Here is a 21,479-nt window from a genome sequence, read left to right as displayed (position 1 = left end):
TGCCTGTTCACTCTGATGGTAGTTTCTTTTGCTGTGCAAAAGCTCTTTAGTTTAATTAGATCCCATGTGTCAATTTTTGCTTTTGCTGCCGTTGCTTTTGGTGTTTTAGACATGAAGTCCTTGCCCATGCCTATGTCCTGAATGGTACTACCTAGATTTTCTTCTAGGGTTTTTATGGTATTAGGTCTAACATTTAAGTCTCTGATCCATCTTGAATTAATTTTCGTATAAGGGGTAAGGAAAGGATCCAGTTTCAGCTTTCTACTTATGGCTAGCCAATTTTCCCAGCACCATTTATTAAATAGGGAATCCTTTCCCCATTTCTTGTTTTTGTCAGGTTTGTCAAAGATCAGATGGCTGTAGATGTGTGGTATTATTTCTGAGGACTCTGTTCTGTTCCATTGGTCTATATCTCTGTTGTGGTACCAGTACCATGCTGTTTTGGTTACTGTAGCCTTGTAGTATAGTTTGAAGTCAGGTAGCGTGACGCCTCCAGCTTTGTCCTTTTGACTTAGGATTGTCTTGGCAATGCGGGCTCTTTTTTGGTTCCATATGAACTTTAAAGCCGTTTTTTCCAATTCTGTGAAGAAAGTCATTGGTAGCTTGATGGGGATGGCATTGAATCTATAAATCACCTTGGGCAGTATGGCCATTTTCACGATATTGATTCTTCCTATCCATGAGCATGGTATGTTCTTCCATTTGTTTGTGTCCTCTTTGATTTCACTGAGCAGTGGTTTGTAGTTCTCCTTGAAGAGGTCCTTTACATCCCTTGTAAGCTGGATTCCTAGGTATTTGATTCTCTTTGAAGCAATGTGAATGGAAGTTCATTCCTGATTTGGCTCTCTGCTTGTCTGTTACTGGTGTATAAGAATGCTTGTGATTTTTGCACATTAATTTTGTATCCTGAGACTTTGCTGAAGTTGCTTATCAGCTTAAGGAGATTTTGGGCTGAGACAATGGGGTTTTCTAAATATACAATCATGTCATCTGCAAACAGGGACAATTTGACTTCTTCTTTTCCTAACTGGATACCCTTGATTTCTTTCTCTTGCCTGATTGCCCTAGCCAGAACTTCCAACACGATGTTGAATAGGAGTGGTGAGAGAGGGCATCCCTGTCTTGTGCCAGTTTTCAAAGGGAATTTTTCCAGTTTTTGCCCATTCAGTATGATATTAGCTGTGGGTTTGTCATAAATAGCTCTTATTATTTTGAGGTACGTTCCATCAATACCGAATTTATTGAGCGTTTTTAGCATAAAGGGCTGTTGAATTTTGTCAAAAGCCTTTTCTGCATCTATTGAGATAATCATGTGGTTCTTGTCTTTGGTTCTGTTTATATGCTGGATTACGTTTATTGATTTGCGAATGTTGAACCAGCCTTGCATCCCAGGGATGAAGCCCACTTGATCATGGTGGATAAGCTTTTTGATGTGCTGCTGAATCCGGTTTGCCAGTATTTTATTGAGAATTTTTGCATCGATGTTCATCAGGGATATTGGTCTAAAATTCTCTTTTTTTGTTGTGTCTCTGCCAGGCTTTGGTATCAGGATGATGTTGGCCTCATAAAAAGAGTTGGGGAGGATTCCCTCTTTTTCTATTGATTGAAATAGTTTCAGAAGGAATGGTACCAGCTCCTCCTTGTACCTCTGGTAGAATTCAGCTGTGAATCCATCTGGTCCTGGACTTTTTTTGGTGGGTAGGCTATTAATTGTTGCCTCAATTTCAGAGCCTGCTATGGGTCTATTCAGGGATTCAACTTCTTCCTGGTTTAGTCTTGGGAGAGTGTAAGTGTCCAGGAAATTATCCATTTCTTCTAGATTTTCTAGTTGATTTGCGTAGAGGCATTTATAGTATTCTCTGATGGTTGTTTGTATTTCTGTGGGGTCGGTGGTGATATCCCCTTTATCATTTTTTATTGCGACTATTTGATTCCTCTCTCTTTTGTTCTTTATTAGTCTTGCTAGCGGTCTGTCAATTTTGTTGATCTTTTCAAAAAACCAACTCCTGGATTCATTGATTTTTTGGAGGGTTTTTTGTGTCTCTATCTCCTTCAGTTCTGCTCTGATCTTAGTTATTTCTTGCCTTCTGCTAGCTTTTGAATGTGTTTGCTCTTGCCTCTCTAGTTCTTTTAATTGTGATGTTAGAGTGTCAATTTTAGATCTCTCCTGCTTTCTCTTGTGGGCATTTAGTGCTATAAATTTCCCTCTACACACTGCTTTAAATGTGTCCCAGAGATTCTGGTATGTTGTATCTTTGTTCTCATTGGTTTCAAAGAACATCTTTATTTCTGCTTTCATTTCGTTATGTACCCAGTAGTCATTCAGGAGCAGGTTGTTCAGTTTCCATGTAGTTGAGCGGTTTGGATTGAGTTTCTTAGTCCTGAGTTCTAGTTTGATTGCACTGTGGTCTGAGAGACAGTTTGTTATAATTTCTGTTCTTGTACATTTGCTGAGGAGTGCTTTACTTCCAATTATGTGGTCAATTTTGGAATAAGTGCGATGTGGTGCTGAGAAGAATGTATATTCTGTTGATTTGGGGTGGAGAGTTCTATAGATGTCTATTAGGTCCGCTTGGTGCAGAGATGAGTTCAATTCCTGGATATCCTTGTTAACTTTCTGTCTCGTTGATCTGTCTAATATTGACAGTGGAGTGTTGAAGTCTCCCATTATTATTGTATGGGAGTCTAAGTCTCTTTGTAGGTCTCTAAGGACTTGCTTTATGAATCTGGGTGCTCCTGTATTGGGTGCATAGATATTTAGGAGAGTTAGCTCTTCCTGTTGAATTGATCCCTTTACCATTATGTAATGGCCTTCTTTGTCTCTTTTGATCTTTGATGGTTTAAAGTCTGTTTTATCAGAGACTAGGATTGCTTTTTTTGTTCTCCATTTGCTTGGTAGATCTTCCTCCATCCCTTTATTTTGAGCCTATGTATGTCTCTGCATGTGAGATGGGTCTCCTGAATACAGCAGACTGATGGGTCTTGACTCTTTATCCAGTTTGCCAGTCTGTGTCTTTTAATTGGAGCATTTAGTCCATTGACATTTAAGGTTAATATTGTTATGTGTGAACTTGATCCTGTCATTATGATATTAACTGGTTATTTTGCTCGTTAGTTGATGCAATTTCTTCCTAGCCTCGATGTTCTTTACATTTTGGCATGTTTTTGCAATGGCTGGTACCGGTTGTTCCTTTCCATGTTTAGGGCTTCCTTCAGGGTCTCTTGTAAGGCAGGCCTGGTGGTGACAAAATCTCTAAGCATTTGCTTATCTGTAAAGGATTTTATTTCTCCTTCACTGATGAAGCTTAGTTTGGCTGGATATGAAATTCTGGGTTGAAAATTCTTTTCTTTAAGAACGTTGAATATTGGCCCCCACTCTCTTCTGGCTTGTAGAGTTTCTGCCGAGAGGTCTGCTGTTATTCTGATGGGCTTCCCTTTGTGGGTAACCCGACCTTTCTCTCTGGCTGCCCTTAAGATTTTTTCCTTCATTTCAACTTTGGTGAATCTGGCAATTATGTGTCTTGGAGTTGCTCTTCTGGAGGAGTATCTTTGTGGCGTTCTCTGTATTTCCTGAATTTGAATGTTGGCCTGCCCTACTAGGTTGGGGAAGTTCTCCTGGATGATATCCTGAAGAGTGTTTTCCAACTTGGTTCCATTTTCCCCCTCATTTTCAGGCACCCCAATCAGACGTAGATTTGGTCTTTTTACATAATCCCATACTTCTTGCAGGCTTTGTTCATTTCTTTTTCTTCTTTTTTCTTTTGGTTTCTCTTCTCGCTTCATTTCATTCATTTGATCCTCAATCGCTGATACTCTTTCTTCCAGTTGATCGAGTCGGTTACTGAAGCTTGTGCATTTGTCACGTATTTCTCGTGTCATGGTTTTCATCTCTGTCATTTCGTTTATGATCTTCTCTGCATTAATTAGTCTAGCTGTCAATTCTTCCACTTTTTTTCAAGATTTTTAGTTTCTTTGCGCTGGGTACGTAATTCCTCCTTTAGCTCTGAGAGGTTTGATGGACTGAAGCCTTCTTCTCTCATCTCGTCAAAGTCATTCTCTGACCAGCTTTGATCCGTTGCTGGCGATGGGCTGCGCTCCTTTGCAGGAGGAGATGCGCTCTTATTTTTTGAATTTCCAGCTTTTCTGCCCTGCTTCTTCCCCATCTTTGTGGTTTTATCTGTCTCTGGTCTTTGATGATGGTGACGTACTGATGGGGTTTTGGTATAGGTGTCCTTCCTGTTTGATAGTTTTCCTTCTGACAGTCAGAAGGACTGTCTGTTGGTCTGTTGGAGATTGCTTGAGGTCCACTCCAGACCCTGTTTGCCTGGGTGTCAGCAGCAGAGGTTGCCGAAGATAGAATATTGCTGAACAGCGAGTGTACCTGTCTGATTCTTTCTTTGGAAGTTTCCTCTCAGGGGTGACTCCACCCTGTGAGGTGTGGGGTGTCAGACTGCCCCTAGTGGGGGATGTCTCCCAGCTAGGCTACTCAGGGGTCAGGGACCCACCTGAGCAGGCAGTCTGTCCGTTCTCAGATCTCAACCTCCGCGTTAGGAGATCCACGGCTCTCCCCAAAGCTGTCAGACAGAGTCGTTCGCGTCTGCCACGGCCCCGCTCTTTCCCCTAATGGACTGCAGCTGTGCGCTGTCCGCAGAGGTAGAGTCTACAGAAACAGGCAGGCTTCCTTGAGCTGCTGTGAGCTCCACCCAGTTCGAGCTTCCCAGCGTCTTTGTTTACCTACTTAAGCCTCAGCAATGGCGGGCGCCCCTCCCCCAGCCTCGCTGCTGCCTTGCGGATAGATCGCCGCAGACGGCTGTGTTAGCAGTGAGGGAGGCTCCGTGGGCGTGGGACCCTCCCGGCCAGGTATGGGATATATTCTCCTGGTGTGCCTGTTTCCTTAAAGCGCAGTATTGGGGTGGGAGTTACCCGATTTTCCAGGTGTTGTGTGTCTCAGTTCCCCTCGCTAGGAAAAGGGATTTCCTTCCCCCTTGCGCTTCCAGGTGAGGCGATGCCTCGCCCTGCTTCAGCTCACGCTGGTCAGGCTGCAGCAGCTGACCAGCACCGATTGTCCGACACTCCCTAGAGAGATGACCCCAGTACCTCAGTTGAAAATGCAGAAATCACCGGTCTTCTGTGTCGCTCGCGCTGGGAGTTGAAGACTGGAGCTGTTCCTATTCGGCCATCTTGCCCCCTGCCCATGATAATCTTTTAAACATGCCAATTTACTGCCTTTATGTTATTTTCTGGAGAAGGGCCACAATCTTGAACATGGCTAAAGAGAACTTGTATGATCTAGTGAACTTTCTCAGCTCCATGGAAGGCCACTCAACTCTAACTTCAATACTCCAGCCAAGATCATTTTCTTTGATGTCCCTTATGTTCTTGTCTCAGGGTCTCTGCTCTTCCTCCTACTCCCAGTTATCTCTATTCATTGTTCATCTCTCTCCTGGAGGGGGCTGGGCTCTCCAGTGATGGGCTTCAAAGTACTAGGCTCTTTTCTCCTTCATGGCACCAATCAGAGTTGGTAATAACAGATTTCTTTGTTAAGTTGTGTGATTAATGTCTTTTTCTCCACTACCCTATAAACTTTGAGGGCAGTAATCACATTTGCTTCCTTTTTTTAAACCATGAATCTCTCTTGATTGGTATGTCGTACGTTCTCAGTGAATATTTGATGACTCTATCCTCTATCTTCTTCCTAAATTGCCCTTAGTGTGTGTCATGTAAAGAATTCTTTGCATTTCTTTTCACTACTCTTAAAAATACTACCTTAAGCTTCAGGCAAACAAGGGCTTTTAAAAGTAAGCCTTAAAAATGGCTGATTTTTCTTCTTAAGTTTAATTCAAGCGAGGTGACACTTTGGGCAGAAAAATATGACTCTGAGTCCTAGCCAGGGTACTCTGTTTCACTATTAGATTGGATTGGAAATGGGGGAAGAAAAGAGAGAAGAGATGTCCTCTCTATCCATCAGAGGAAGTTATCTCTTGCTGATCATGACAAAAGAGATGTGGGAGGAAACACTTTCGAACCCTCACTGAACCCATCTTCTTCATGGGGCTGGACCTTCACATCTGATTCCTTTTACTCCCTGTAAGACACTGTTGCTCCCCTGCCCAGCCCTCAGACTATGCATATGTCATATGCATAGTTTGCAAATAGTTTCTCCCATTCTGAGGATTGTCTGTGTACTCTGATGATTATTTCTATTGCTGTGCAGAAGCATGTTCATTTAATTAGGTCCCATTTATTTATTTTCATTTGCTTCCTGTCATTTTCCTGAGCCAGGAATGAAATTAAAAATTCCTTTCTTTAGATTTTAGCAGACAACAGTGATTTATTTATTTATTTAGAGACAGAGTTTCATTCTTGTTGCCCAGGCTGAAGTGCAATGGCACCATCTCAGCTCACTGCAACCTCTGCCTCCCAGGTTCAAACAATTCTCCTGTTTCAGTCTCCCAAGTAGCTGGGATTACAGGCACATGCCACCACATCCAGCTATTTTTGTATTTTCAGTAGAGATGGGGTTTCATCATATTGGTCAACCTGGTCTCAAACTCCTGACCTCAGCTGATCTGCCCACCTCGGCCTCCCAAAGTACTGGGATTACAGGCATGAGCCACTGCACCCGACCGACAACAGTGTTTTAAAAGCTAGTTTACTATAAAATAATAAAATAAAAATGAAAGCAGTGAAACAGACACATTTACAGAGTACAGATTTCTTACCCTGTGATGACTAAAATCAACCCATATTTTCCTGACTCTAGCTTCTGAACTTGAATGCACCCCGACAGCCAACCCCCTTGCCAACTCCATTTTCTCTATCACCATTCACCCTTCTTCCCCAAGAAAGAAACTTACCTGTTTTCAGTTATATGGCTAGAGATCATTCCATGACTGAAATAACTTCTGAATGGCTAAAAAGAAGCCAATATTGTATATATTAAGACCACAATTTGGTAAAACAGTCATAAAACCCCTCACATATGTATCTACACACATGCTTCAGGAGAGTGCATAGTGTGTGTGTGTGTGTGTGTGTGTGTGGGTATGTGTGTTTGTGTGTGTGCGTGTGTGACAGAGAGAGAAAGCTACAGAAAGAGATGTTTGTTTGTAGATTACTATAAGAACATAGAAAGACGTGTATGGTGAATAGCAATATGAATTTTAGGAGTAAGTGGCAAAGTAATACAAAAAAAGAAAAAAAGACAAAAACTTGCAAAAAGGCAAATAAAGAAAAAAATTCTTTTAATTTACAGTGTTTAACTACTGAAAGAAAATTGGACCAATCACCATCTGTGGTCCAAGTTGCTAATCATGTGGAGACTTTTAAAAAAATTTTTCTACATTTCCAATAAATTAATATATACTATTGTGCTAATTTAAAATCAGTAATGAGGAGGAATCCAAGGAATTTCGAAGTATACTGATGGAAGTTTCCTGGGAAATCAATGAAGTAAGTCTCAGCTTTTGGATGCATAGTGTCAGGCTAAACACTAATCAAAACTTAACACGCATGCTCTCATGTCCAAAGGATCCAAAAATTCAAATAGTAATTTTAATCCCACTAAATAATATTTACTGTTTTTTTCTGATTAATATATGTTCATTGTAGAAGACAATAAAAACCACCTATAATGTCTAAAAACTATTAACATTTTGGTAAATTTTCTTCAAATCTTTTCTCTATGGTACATCATAGACAATATATGATTGCACTAAACTTTATTAAATAGTCTTCTGTTCATGGAAATTTATATTGTTATTAATTCTTCAATATAATGGAAAAAAATACACACACATACACACACACACAAACACCTCTCATGTAATGAACTTAATAAATTTCATCTGCAGCTCTGATGATTTCCTTAAGGCAGATCTGGAAATGAAATCACAGAACAAAAAGGCAGAACCATGCTGCCAAATTGTTTTTTAAGAAAGTTCTATCCATGTACATATCTAACTACAATATGAGTGTGCCTGTCTCATGGTGTCCTCATAAGCACTGCCTATGAAATGGTTTCAATATATTTGCCAAGTTGACAAATGAAAAATCGGACCTCACTGTTTGTTGTCTTCTTTATACCCCTTGGCTTTGTAACGAAGTAGAGTATTTTAGACATGTTCAGTGGCCATTTGGATTTCCCTTCAGTAGTTAAGTTTTTTTTAATTTTTTAAATTTTTATTTTTTATTTTTTTGAGACGGAGTCTCGCCCTGTCGCCCAGGCTGGAGTGCAGTGGCCGGATCTCAGCTCACTGCTAGCTCCGCCTCCCGGGTTTACGCCATTCTCCTGCCTCAGCCTCCCGAGTAGCTGGGACTACAGGCGCCCGCCATCTCGCCCCGCTAATTTTTTTTTTTATTTTTTAGTAGAGACGGGGTTTCACCGGGTTAGCCAGGATGGTCTCGATCTCCTGACCTCGTGATTCGCCCGTCTCGGCCTCCCAAAGTGCTGGCATTACAGGCTTCAGCCACCGCGCCTGGCCTAGTTAACAGCTTATTTACATTCTCTGATATTTATCAATTAGAGTATTTTATTTATTTATTTATTTATTTATTGAGATGGAGTCTTGCTCTTGTTGCCTAGGCTGGAGCGCAACAGCATGATTTCAGCTCACTGCAACCTTCGCCTCCCAGGTTCAGGCAATACTCCTGCCTTAGCCTCCCAAGTAGCTGGGATTACAGGCGTGCATCACCACACCCAGCTAATTTTGTATTTTTAGTAGAGACGGCATTTCACTGTGTTGGTCAGGCTGGTCTTGAACTCCTGACCTCAAGTGATCCACTCGTCTTGGCCTCCAAAGCGCTGGGATTACAGGTGTGAGCCACCACACCTGGCTCAATTGGAGTTCTGATGTTTGTCTTACTGATTTGTAAAAACTATAGATTAGGCCGGGCGAGGTGGCTCAAGCCTGTAATCCCAGCACTTTGGGAGGCCGAGACGGGCGGATCACAAGGTCAGGAGATCGAGACCATCCTGGCTAACACGGTGAAACCCCGTCTCTACTAAAAATACAAAAAAAACTAGCCGGGCGAGGTGGCGGGCACCTGTAGTCCCAGCTACTCGGGAGGCAGAGGCAGGAGAATGGCGTAAACCCAGGAGGCGGAGCTTGCAGTGAGCTGAGATCCGGCCACTGCACTCCAGCCCGGGCGACAGAGCAAGACTCCGTCTCAAAAAAAAAAAACAAAAAACAAAAAACTATAGATTAACATAATACTTAAAATTTATTGTGGGCTTACCATGTGACTGTGATAGGCACTTATCATCTCAAGCAACCCTCATAACAACCTATGAGCTTCATTCTATCATTATTTCCCCTCTAGAGATAAGTTGACAAAGATACAAAAGTTAATTTACTTGTCCAAGGTCACAGAGCTAGTGAACTGTATAGCTGGGATTCTAACTTGGTAATCATTTGAGGGAAAAAATAAAAGTAGATCCATATCTCACAACATATTCCCATGAATTACATTTGGATTAGGGATCTAAATGTAAAAATTCAAGCCATACAAGCGCTAGAGGGTGACTTTCAATTACAGCCTTTCCCTATATAATGACTCAAAATTCAGAAGCAATAAAAGAAAAGGCAGATGAATTTACATAAAAAGAAAAATGTTTGCATGGCAAAAAAAAAATTATAAACAAACCAACTGATAAATATGGAAAAAGTATCTGCAGTATATACTAGAGACAAAATGCTAAAAGCCCAAATATATAACAAACTTTTAAAAACGAGAGGACATGGGAGGTGGAGGTTGCAGTGAGCCGAGATCGTGCCACAGCACTCCAGCCTGGCGACAGAGTGACACTCCATCTCAAAAAAAAAAAAAAAAAAAAAAACCAGGAGACAAAATACCCTCCTAAAACCTATGCTCTATAGTTGTTAATAATACTGTACTAATATTAAAATGGAAAAACAACACGTAAACAACATATAAAATGGCCATCAAATATATGAGGGAATGTTCAACTCACTAATAGAGAAATGTAAATTAAAACAATACTGATACACTATTTTTCGTTTTCTTTTTTTGGTTTTGTTTTTTTTTTTGTTTTTTTTTGAGACGGAGTCTCGCTCTGTCGCCCGGGCTGGAGTACAGTGGCCGGATCTCAGCTCACTGCAAGCTCCGCCTCCCGGGTTCACGCCATTCTCCTACCTCAGCCTCCCGAGTAGCTGAGATTACAGGCGCCCGCCACCTCGCCCGGCTAGTTTTTTGTATTTTTTAGTAGAGACGGGGTTTCACCGTGTTAGCCAGGATGGTCTCGATCTCGTGACCTCGTGATCCACCCGTCTCGGCCTCCCAAAGTGCTGGGATTACAGGCTTGAGCCACCGCGCCCGGCCAAAGTATGACAATACAGTCTATTGGTGAAATTGTGCAGCAACAGGCGTTCATACAGTGCTGGTGGGAATGCAAACAGGTAAAACCCTTCTGAAGGGGAATTTGGCAATAACTAACAACATGACATACGCACTTACCTTTTGACCCAGCAATCTCATCACTAGGTATATATACCTCCAACAACAGGAACATACATAAGCGCTGAGTAATGGCAAAATATTAGAAACAACCTCAGTATGTGCACACACAAGAGAGGCTGAATAAATTAAGACAAATCCACAAAATGGAGTACTATGAATTCTAACAAAGAATGAGGAAGATCTCAATGAACTGACTTGAATATGTTTACATCGTTAAGAAAACAAAGAAAAAAAAAAGGACTGGGAGAGAGTTCCAGGACGTACTGTTAAGTGGAAATGACTATATGCTACTCTTCAATGTTAGAAAGGTAACAGTATGAGAAAACGCACACATATTTGCTCATCTGTGCAAACGAAATAGAAAAGATAAATGAGAAACTCAAGAGGTTTGTTACCTACTGTCAATGGAGTGGGAAAAATGGGTGGAAAGAAGAAGGCAATAAGAAAAGAGTAACAGGAAACGACAGTGACACTTGAGTATACCTTTTGGAATCTCTTTCACTCGTAGAATCATAGTAATAGAAAAAGGAAAAAGAACCCTGAAAACTGAAAAGGATATCAGTGAGATGTGGAACAACTTCAAGTGGTCTAATGTAGAAGCAAATGGAGTCCCTCAAGGAAAGAAGAGAGGTTTGGAACAGAAAAAACGTTTGAGGAATAAAGAGCGAACACTTTCCAAACTTAAAGAAAACTATAAATCTACAGACCTAAGAAGCTCAACAAAATCCAAGCACAAGAAACGAAGAAAACTACAGCGAGACACACCATAATCAAACTACTCAAAATCAGTAATAAAGAGAAAAATCTTAAAAGTTACCAGAATGGGGAAAAAAAAGGCCTGCTATATTCAGAAATCAGGATAAAAGACTACGGTATGTACAAAGATTAGGATGAAGGACTTCTCAACAGAAATAATGCAAGCAAGAAGACACTGAAGCAAGATCTTTCGAGTATCAAAAGGTAAAAACTGTCAATCTAGAATTTAGACATGGCAAAAATATATTTCAAAAATGAAGGTGAAATAAAGATTTTTTTCCAGACATTCAAAAGCTGAAAGAATTAACCATCAGAAGATTAATACCACAAAAAATATTAAAGACCATCCTTCAAGGAAAAGGATGACAAGGAGAAGTCTGGGTCTACACAAAGGAATGAAGAGCACCAGAGAGAGCAACAACATGGGCAAATATACTACATTTGACCTTAGCCAAAAGGACCAGAAGCAACACACAGGCAAATATGTAAGACTTTTTCCCCATTATTTAATATTGTTAAGAAAGGTAATTGTTTAAAGAAAAATAAGAGCATTGTATTGTGGGGTTTATAAAATATGTAAAGGTAGCCGGGTGTGATGGCTCACGCCTGTAAACCCAGCACTCTGGGAGGCCAAGGTGGGTGATCACTTGAGATCAGGAGTTCGAGACCAGCCTGGCCAACACAGTGAAATCCCATCTCTACCAAAAATACAAAAATTAGCTGCGCATGGTGGTGTGTGCCAGTAATCCCAGCTACTTGGGAGGCTGAGGAAGGAGAATTGCTTGAATCCTGAAGGAAGAGGTTGCAGTGAGCTGAGATCATGCCACTGCACTCCAGCCTGGGCGACAGAGCGAGACTCCATCTCAAAAAAAAAAAAAAAAAAAGAAAGTAAAGGTAAAATGCGTAACAACAAAGATTAATTCCAGCTCCAAACCATCAGCAGGAGGGTTTGCTCTGAGCCACAGGGGAGTACAAGAGAGTTGAGGGCTGCAGTGAGTACCCAAGAAGGCTAGAATGCAAGCTTAGAAGGGTTCCTTGGATCCTTCCTGGTGATTAGTTTTTGAGGCTGTCCTGTGTCTTGGCTGTCAATCTAGATACTTCAGGTTTACTCATGAGCCTGGTAACTGCTGACTAGCATTATCTGCTTGGAAAGACATCTTGGCATTCATTATCTGGAGGTTAAACTGACAAAGGTGTGCTACTCCCATGTGGAGAATTATTCCTACGTCTATTAATCAGTGCCCAGAATTCCTGGCACCACCACACTGCAGAGCAAAAATACTTTTTTTTTTTTTGAGACGGAGTCTCGCTCTGTCTCCCAGGCTGTAGTGCAGTGGCCGGATCTCAGCTCACTGCAAGCTCCGCCTCTCGGGTTTACACCATTCTCCTCCCTCAGCCTCCAGAGTAGCTGGGACTACAGGCGCCCGCCAACTCGCCCGGCTAGTTTTTTGTATTTTTTAGTAGAGACGAGGTTTCACCGGGTTAGCCAGGATGGTCTGGATCTCCTGATCTCGTGCTCTGCCCGTCTCGGCCTCCCAAAGTGCTGGGATTACAAGCTTGAGCCACCGCGCCCGGCCAAAAATACTTTTAATGGAGGAGCCGGCACAAAAAAAGAGTTTTTTATAAAGGGTTGGCATGGGGGGGAACTTCTTTATGGTATACAACACAGCTTAAAGAAATGATAAATTAGAATTGATAGTGTTGTATTTTGAAAAAAATTAAATAAAAAATTAAAACAATAAATAAATTAACCATTTTCTTCTTCTTCTTTGACCCTTCCCTTACATACCTCACCCGCCTGAGATTCTGAAAGTTCTAGCAGGAAAGGAATTTCTGTGTCAAAATTAGCGAAGAAGCTAGTCCACTGATGTTCAAAAGCCACCAAATCCTGGGGAAAAAAGGAAAAAGTTAACGTGTTTGGTCACATAAAGGAGGTATTTTAGAAAGCGCAAATTATGAAACTGTAACTGATCTCAAAACACCAGATCATTTATATATGTTATTTTAAAAGGTAGTAGCAAATTACTAGTACATGCTACTTATATGGACAAATCTCAAAAACATTATACCAAGTGAAAGAGCTAGATATAAAAAAAACTACCTGATATGTGGTCCATTCATGTGAAATATTCAGAAAAAGCAAATCTGTAGAGGCAAAAAGTAGACTAGTAGTTGCCTAGGGTTGGGATGGAGACTGACTGCAAGTGGGCACAAGGGAACTTTCTGGGCTGACGAAAACGTTCTCTATAAATTTACTAAAAATAATTTAGTTGTACACTTAAAATGGATGAATATTATAGCACATAAATTATACTCCAAATAAAGCCATTTAAAAGGACAGCTAGGGGCAGGGGTTCACGTCTGTAACCCCAGAACTTTGGGAGGCTAAGGTGGGAGAATCACGTGAGCCCCAGGAGTTCCAGACCAGCTTGGGCAACAAGACGAGACCTCGCCTCTACAAAAAAAAAAAAAAACATGAAAAAAAATGAGCTGAGCTTGGTGGTGCGCACCTGTTGTCCCAGCTACTTAGGAGGCTGAGGTGGGAGGACTGCTTGAGTCCAAGAGGACCAAGTTGGAGTGAAGCGGGATTGTGCTGCTACACTCCAGCCTACGTGACAGAACGAGACTCTGTCCGAACAAATGAATGAATGAATGAATGGACAGTAATGATCCTTAAACATCTTACTTTAGCAACCCTATTGGGAGGAATTTATTTACAAGGCACCTAAAGGATGGTACCATGTCCAGTGCCAAAAGGGTCACATCTGAGCAGCTTTGTTGAAGGACTGGTTGACTTTAAAGGGCAGGGTGGCACAGAGCCCTCTCCTTTCTTCTGCTCTCTTTCTAATAACCACATGAGTACTGAGAAACCCTAAACCCTTCTTAGCTGACTTTCCTCTACATGTGGCCTCCATTCCCCACCCCAGCTGCTTTTTAGCATCCTCTCTGAACTCCTTCTTATTCTCAAGCACTACAAATTGCTTTTTGCTATTGGCTTTTCTTGAAGGCATCATCAATTAACAACAACAACAAAAAAACCCCATCAGTTAGGACTTGCTTAAGATACTCCTCAAGTATTATCCTTGTCCTTATTTTGAAGTTGCTAATAATTTGTACTCAAATTGGACAGTCATCTTCACTGTCAATTTTGCACCATGGAAGGGTATGTATGTTAGGCACCCAGTCTCGTGCCTTGCTCATAGCAGGCATTCTGTTTGCTGCACCAAAACTCACTGGCCAGATCTATGCCCTCCTCCTCTCAAGGATATACAAATACTTAGACCTCTGTGCTAGCCATGTACTGACTCTACTTCTGGCCCTAGACATAAAGCACAAACCAACACGGCTGGGAAGACAATGTAAACATTCTCTACTTGCTGTCCAGACTATCCATTATCTACATCTATACAGATGTGTGTGTATCTATGTATACATATGTACACATGCATATTATATATGATACTTACCACATACATACACACACACACACACACACACACACACACACACACACAAAATTCTGGCCAGGTATGGTGGCTCATGCCTGCAATCCCAGCACTTTGGGAGGCTGAGGGGATCATTTGAGCTCAGTAGTTTGAGATCAGCCTGGGCAACATAGTGACACCCCATCTCTACCCCAAAAAAAATTCTTTTTAGTCATCATGTAGGTGACAGTGCTGATAGTGTTTTCTGAGTATGTTTTATATATAACGTAGGATAAAACAAAAAAAAATCTGTGTGTATACAGGTATCTATATATACATATAAACACATATTAGGAGGAGGGAGACAGAGAGAGAAAGAGATAGAAAATATTTCCTAGCTCTATCTACTGAAGAGATCTAGAAACAATGGTCAAACCAGCAGCAATGAGTACTTCTAGCGCTCAGACTGCGGTGCTGAAATACCACTTCTCATTCAAAGAAACCAGAACATTTTAGAGAACTGACTGAGTGTGGGTCTCAGACAGGAAATGTACAAGATAAGGCTGGGATATCTTAACATAGCAGCTGGCAAGGAAGTTATCAAGGACTATTAATTCTGTTAAAATAAGATTCTGTTAAATTGTGAACCAACTTGAAGGGAGTTCATTACCCAAAGACAGAAAAATTTGAGCATCACTGAAGATGGCAATTGCAATGGATATAAAGACATCAAATATGTTTAAATCTGAGTTCAAAATATATACAATATACATATATACAATATATTTATGTATATATATATACAATTGGAATAACACCATTGTGCAATGGTGAATTGAGGATCTAATTAATGAATCAAGAATCTAGGGATTACACATCAACTGCTGTTCACAAAACGAGAACCAATTAGACATTATGTGTTTCTTGATAAAGAATATAACACCCTGTAGGAAGTAGTCGTTTCTCCAAAAATCAACCCTGAAACTGATTAAACCTCTAGATTCAATTACCAATGATCAGGAAATACAGGAGACAGGGGAAAATGTTAAATTACATCATGGGAATACAATTAAGAAAATTTCAACTGGGGCAGGCGCAGTGGTTCATGCCTGTAATCCTGGCACTTTGGGAGGCTAAGGCAGGCAGATCTCTTTAGGTCAGGAGTTCAAGACCAGCCTGGCCAACATGGAGAAACCCCATCTCTACTACAAATACAAAAATTAGCCAGGCATGGTGGCGCATGCCTGTAATCCCAGCTACTGGAGAGGCTGAGGCAGGAGAATTGCTTGAACCTGGGAGGCGGAGGTTGGAGTGAGCCAAGATCATGCCACTGCACTCCAGCCTGGACAACAAGAGTGAGACTCCATCTCAAAAAGAAAAAAAAAAGTCAACTGATGGCAACTATAAGACAAATGATCTAGTTTCTTCAACAGACAGCTAGGGGGCAGGGGAACAAAGAGATAGAGAAAACCTACAGATTAAAAGAAACCTAAAACACACACATGCATACAGGGCAGGCAAACAAAACTAAACTATGTTTATAAAATACATTTGGATGATAAAACTGCAAAGAAAAGTAAGGAAATGACTACCATAGAATTCATGATAGTGTTATTCTTGCGGGAAGAGGAAGGAGATAATGGTTCTGTTGCTTTGCTTTATACTAAGTTATTAGATTGTACATCAGTTTTATGCTATTTTCTGAGTCTGTTATTTTATTTATTTATTTATTTATTTGAGACAAAGTCTTGCTCTGTCACCCAGGCTGGAGTTCAGTGGCGTGATCTCAGCTAAATTTTTTGTATTTTTAGTAGATATGGGGTTTCACCATGTCAGCCAGGCTGGTCTCAAACTCCTGACCTCAAGTGATCCGCCCGCCTTGGCCTCCTAAAGTGCTGGGATTACAGGCGTGAGCCACTCTGCCTGGCCAGCTATGTTATTTTAATAATGAAAAGTCTTTAAAAAGCAAATGCCTAAGTATTATTTGTTCATTACAGAAAACAGAATAAGAATCACTGTAAACACTTTGGGAAATGTTCTCTCAACTTATTTTTACATAGTATTTTATATATACAAATGTGTATGTACTTGTAACTGGTAATCTGCAGGGTCCTGGGTTAGAATGCCTTGCCATCCCACCTCTGTGGCTTGGCCTGATAAACCAATCCTTTTGGGTCTGGGTTTCTGGCTCACTGCTATCAGGTCCAGTCAGTGCCCTGTATCCTGGGCCCAGGGCAATCTTTCCACTTTGGCACTGGATTATCCCCTTATAGACTCTGGAGATAAATACACTTCTAGCGCTCCCAACTAACACTTTAACCTCAGACTTTCAACGTCTGTCTGACCTCTCTGGTCCCAGATCTACTCTCCTTCTCAAGTTGGCTGTCATTCACATTCCGACAGTTAAAGAAAGTTTGAACTCAGAAAAACTTGTGCTTGAATCTCTGCCTCTTACTGGCTGTGTGACCTTGGGCAAGGAACTTAACCAGAGCTTCAAATGCCTTATATAACTGGGATGACTACTATCTACCTTGCAGAGATATTATAGGAATTAAGTGAAATAACCTGTATCAAGTGCTTATTATCAGATCTTGCACACTAGATATCTTCAGTACTGCCTCTACTGCAGGTCAGCCCAAGGCTGGCTGTGAGAAAGATGGTAATTGCAATGGATATAAACACATCAAATATGTTTAAATCTGAGTTCAAAATATTTATATATATACACATATAAATATATATTAATTACATGTATGTTATATATAACATGTATACAGAAGTATATACATGTTATACACAACACACAGATATATATAACATATATAAACATGTGTGTATATATATGTAAATAAATATATACAACTGAGCCTTCCCCTCAACATCCTGACACTTGTCTGCTCTCTCTCAGATACTCAATGCACATCACCAGCCTCAGGGAAGCTGTGCCCAAAGCCACCCATCTCACAGTGCATCTTCGCCTTCCTTACTTGGCTCTGTCCAACCTCTTCAGCTTTACCAGAATGCTTCACTTTGTGAGACTTAAAAAAAACAAAAAGGGACCGGGTGCAGTGGCTCATCCACTCTGGGAGTGGGCGGATCACCTAAGCCCAGGAGTTTGAGACCAGCCCAGGCAACACAGCGAGGCCCTGTCTCTACAAAAAAACACAAAAATTAGCCAGGCGTGGTGGCAAGTGCTTGTAGTCCCAGCCTCTCAGGAAGCTGAGGTGGGAGAATCACTTGAGACTGGGAGGCTGAGGTTGCAGTGAGCCAAGATAGCACTACTGCACACCAGCCTGGGCAATACAGTGAGATCCTGTCCCCCAATCCCTACCAAAAAAAAAAAAAGGCTATTAATACAGAATACATTGTGTTTCAATTCTATTAGAAACAGACTCAGGAAGTATATTTCCAGTTAAATGGCCTACCTGGTGACACCCATTTTGGTTTGGGTCTATGACAGGAAGCAGTCAAACAGTTAAGCAATATCAATTCTCTGCTGACTTGTAGGTGAAAAACACTGTGTGCTTTAGGAGTTAGAGAAGAAGATAGGCACTCTGTTCCCCAAAAAATCACCCCTGAGGGAGGTGGATATGTCAGTACTAATTATAGAATAAGGTAGAATGAATCATTAAGTACTGCCTTTAGCTCTATGTACATTCTATTTTTCCAGTGCAAGATGCAATGACTCATACTAAAAATCACCAGCATTCTGTATGAAATGTTGTTTTATGTATATTGTCCTTTTAAATCTTCCTGACATCTTTGCTACTTCTCTATGCCCACTTTAGAGAAGAGACTGAGGCACCAAGCAATAAAGTGACTTACCTGAGGATTCAATACTAACAAGCAGCAAAAGCGGAAAAATATCTAGACAAGATACCTAGGACCTGTGTGCTTTCCAGTAGACACACTATTCTCCCAACTTTCCCCAACATAAACACTGAATTTGTGGAAATGGATACTGTTGTAAGTAAGTGGAACTGGTGAGGTGGATGGAAAGTTTATCATTCAGATTCTTCAAGGCCAAATCCAGAAGAAAGCAACAGAAGTCAGGAACCACGCCACTGTGCCTTGGCCCTTAGCCAGAGGATAAGGATACTGAACTTCAAACAGAACTCTTGGCTCTAGGCTGGCATCCAGCAGAAGCCGCTCTTGGGTGGCTCCAAGTCCATATTCATTGTACCCTCCCCAAGTTACGTAAGGACTAGCTTAAATACCAGGGAGGGCAAAGCAGCCACATTAGAGCACCTTCTCTCAAAATTCAGCAGAGGACAATTCTGGGGCTTTCAGACAGCCTCCTTCCCTCTCTGTCTAGAATGTTCTACCACCTTCTCCCTTTTCTGGAAAATCTCTGATTACCACACATGACTCCTCTGAGAAGCAATCCTGAGCACTTCCAGGCAGAGTTATCACCTTACTTTATTATTTCCAAATATAGTTAAATCTGGCTCTCAGCCTCTACTTTTTGGGATGGAAGTCCACTATCACACATCATAAGGGCTTCCTTCTCTTTCTTCCAATCACCTAAGAATACCAAGCTCAGAGGAAGTCCGAAAACTAGGAAAGAGCCTGCTCTACAGCCCATGGTAATCACCACCGCTGCTGCTTCAGTTGCATGATGTCACTGCTGTTCCAGGTGCAATTAAAGATGCTCTCCCGAGTGGACCCTATCCACTGACTCTAGGGACACCAGCAATGTTCTTAAAACTACAGTGCTATTCTGGCCTCTATGTGTGACCTGCAGTCTCCTCAACTGAGGAGACTGCATGCAGATACTACTAAATTACCTGTCTCTCTTCTTTATCTGTGGTTAAATGGTCTTCCTAATTCTTATATTCTCTGTATATTTGTGCATTTTCACTTTTTTTCATAATTAGGTTAGCCAGGGGATGATGATGTTTTTTTAAAAACCAAAAATTTCAGATGTTATTTTTCTTTTACATTCTTCTTTAATTAGAAATGTTTAAACAGAGGCTGGGTTCGGTGGCTAATGCCTGGAATCCCAGCACTTTGGGAGGCCGAGGCAGGCAGATCACCTTAGGTCAGGAGTTTGAGACGAGCCTGGTCAACATGGTGAAACCCCGTCTCTATTAAAAATACAAAAATTAGCCAGGCATGGTGACGCACACCTGTAGCCCTAGCTACTCAGGAGGCTGAGGTATGAGATCACTTGAACCCGGGAGGTAGAGGCTGCAATGAGCTGAGATTGCACCACTGCATTCCAGCCTGGGTGACAGTGAGACTCTGTTTCAAAAAAAAAAAAAAAAGTAAATTTTTAAATAGAACAGATGTTCAATTTTATCAAATGCCTTTTTTAGTATGGAGTCATTATAAAAGGCTCCAAGAGGAAAAATTCGTATAACAATTACACTAATAGATTTCCAGATATTGAACTAAATATAGAACCCTTAAAAACCCTACTTCATAGAATTTTATTTTAATATGATACTAGGTTCTGTTTGCTAATATTTAACTTAAAATACTGGTATCAATATTCATAATAGTGGTCTGTAGTCTTCATTTTCTTCAGTTTCTTTTTATGAGTTTTGATAACAGCTAATTTCTTTTTTTCAGATCCAGTGCTGTCTGAATTTTTTTTTTTAGCTAATTTCATTAAAAGTTTGCAAGATGTTCTTTTTCAGTGCTGTCTGGTCTGATTTAGTTCATCACTACATTAAAATGTTTTAACGGTAGGATCTGAACTTTTATTTAATTTTTTTAGACAGAGTGTTGCTCTGTTGCCCAGGCTGGAGGCATGATCTCAGCTCACTGCAACCTCTGTCTCTCAAGTTCGAGTGATTCTCCTGCCTCAGCCTCCCAAGTAGCTGGGATTACAGGCATGTGCTACCATGCCCAGCTAATTTTTGTATTTTTAGTAGGGAAGAGGTTTCACCATGTTGGCCAGGCTGGTCTCAAACTCCTGACCTCAGGTGATCCACTTGCCTCGGCCTCCCAAAGTGCTGTGATTACAGGCGTGAATTCAGAACCCAGTTCAGAACCTGGCTGGATCTGAACTTTTAAATAGCTCTCAAACTATATTTGAAGGTTTTAGGAGAATTCACTCATGAAATGTGTTCCTGGTAATTTCTCTGCCTTTTTAAAATCAGTTATTTTAGATTTTCTATCTATCCTGGGGCCTATTTTAATTAACCTCTAACCAAATGTATTTGCATTGAAGTGACGCAATTACTTTCTTATGACTCTTAACTTCCTTGTACCTATCACTGCCCTCTTTTTTCTTCTTTTGAAATTTCTGCTTTCTCCCTTTTTTTTTTCTTGTTAGATGAGTTTATTAGTCAGGTTATTGCTCACAGGTCTGCAGGCTGGCTACGGCTCAGCTGGGCTGTTACAGTCTGTTCTATGTATGTCATTTCAGGACCGACACATACCTGGGAAAAGTTCTCATGTCAAGAGTGTAAGAGGGCAAGAAAAATCACATAAGAACACCGAAGGCCTCTGAGGGTCAGACATGTCATGTTATGACCAATCACCTTCCATATGACCAGGGCCAACAGTGTAAAGGAAAGAATACTCACTGTTAACTACAACAAGGGCATGAAGGGGAAAAAAAGTTATAAAAAAATATATAACCTACCACAATTAAGCTACCAGTTTCTCTATTTCATTATTCTCAGGTTCAAAGTACCAGTGCTGGCATTATGTATGAGTTCTATCACTTTCGTATGTTCTATTTCATTATTTTCTGCTCTCCATGCAGTGAATTCTTTCCTTACTCTTCTCTCCTTCTTCACTTGGCTACTTATTTTCAATTAAAAATTTCTTATAAGCACTCCTTTAGCTGTTTTTCAAATACTCTGA

At 40.9% G+C, this 21,479-nt stretch overlaps 1 protein-coding gene across 3 annotated transcripts in view; it reads right to left on the bottom strand.

The window, feature by feature from the left end:
• Positions 1-21,479, bottom strand: part of CUNH20orf194 (chromosome unknown C20orf194 homolog) — a 173,810-nt gene that overhangs the window by 101,924 nt on the left and 50,407 nt on the right. For all 3 annotated transcript variants that reach the window (XM_033185811.1, XM_033185812.1, XM_033185813.1), the window contains exons 8-9: positions 13,025-13,123; positions 6,858-6,913 (exon numbers count right to left, since the gene is read on the bottom strand). In XM_033185811.1, coding sequence (XP_033041702.1) covers positions 6,858-6,913; positions 13,025-13,123 — 155 coding nt within the window. The remainder of the gene's footprint in view (positions 1-6,857; positions 6,914-13,024; positions 13,124-21,479) is intronic.

This window comes from Trachypithecus francoisi, unplaced genomic scaffold (genome assembly GCF_009764315.1).
Source record: "Trachypithecus francoisi isolate TF-2019V2 unplaced genomic scaffold, Tfra_2.0 Lachesis_group21, whole genome shotgun sequence".
NCBI lineage: Eukaryota > Metazoa > Chordata > Mammalia > Primates > Cercopithecidae > Trachypithecus > Trachypithecus francoisi.
The sequence above is the reverse complement of the archived record's forward strand: the minus strand, read 5'-3'. Positions and strand labels throughout refer to the sequence as shown.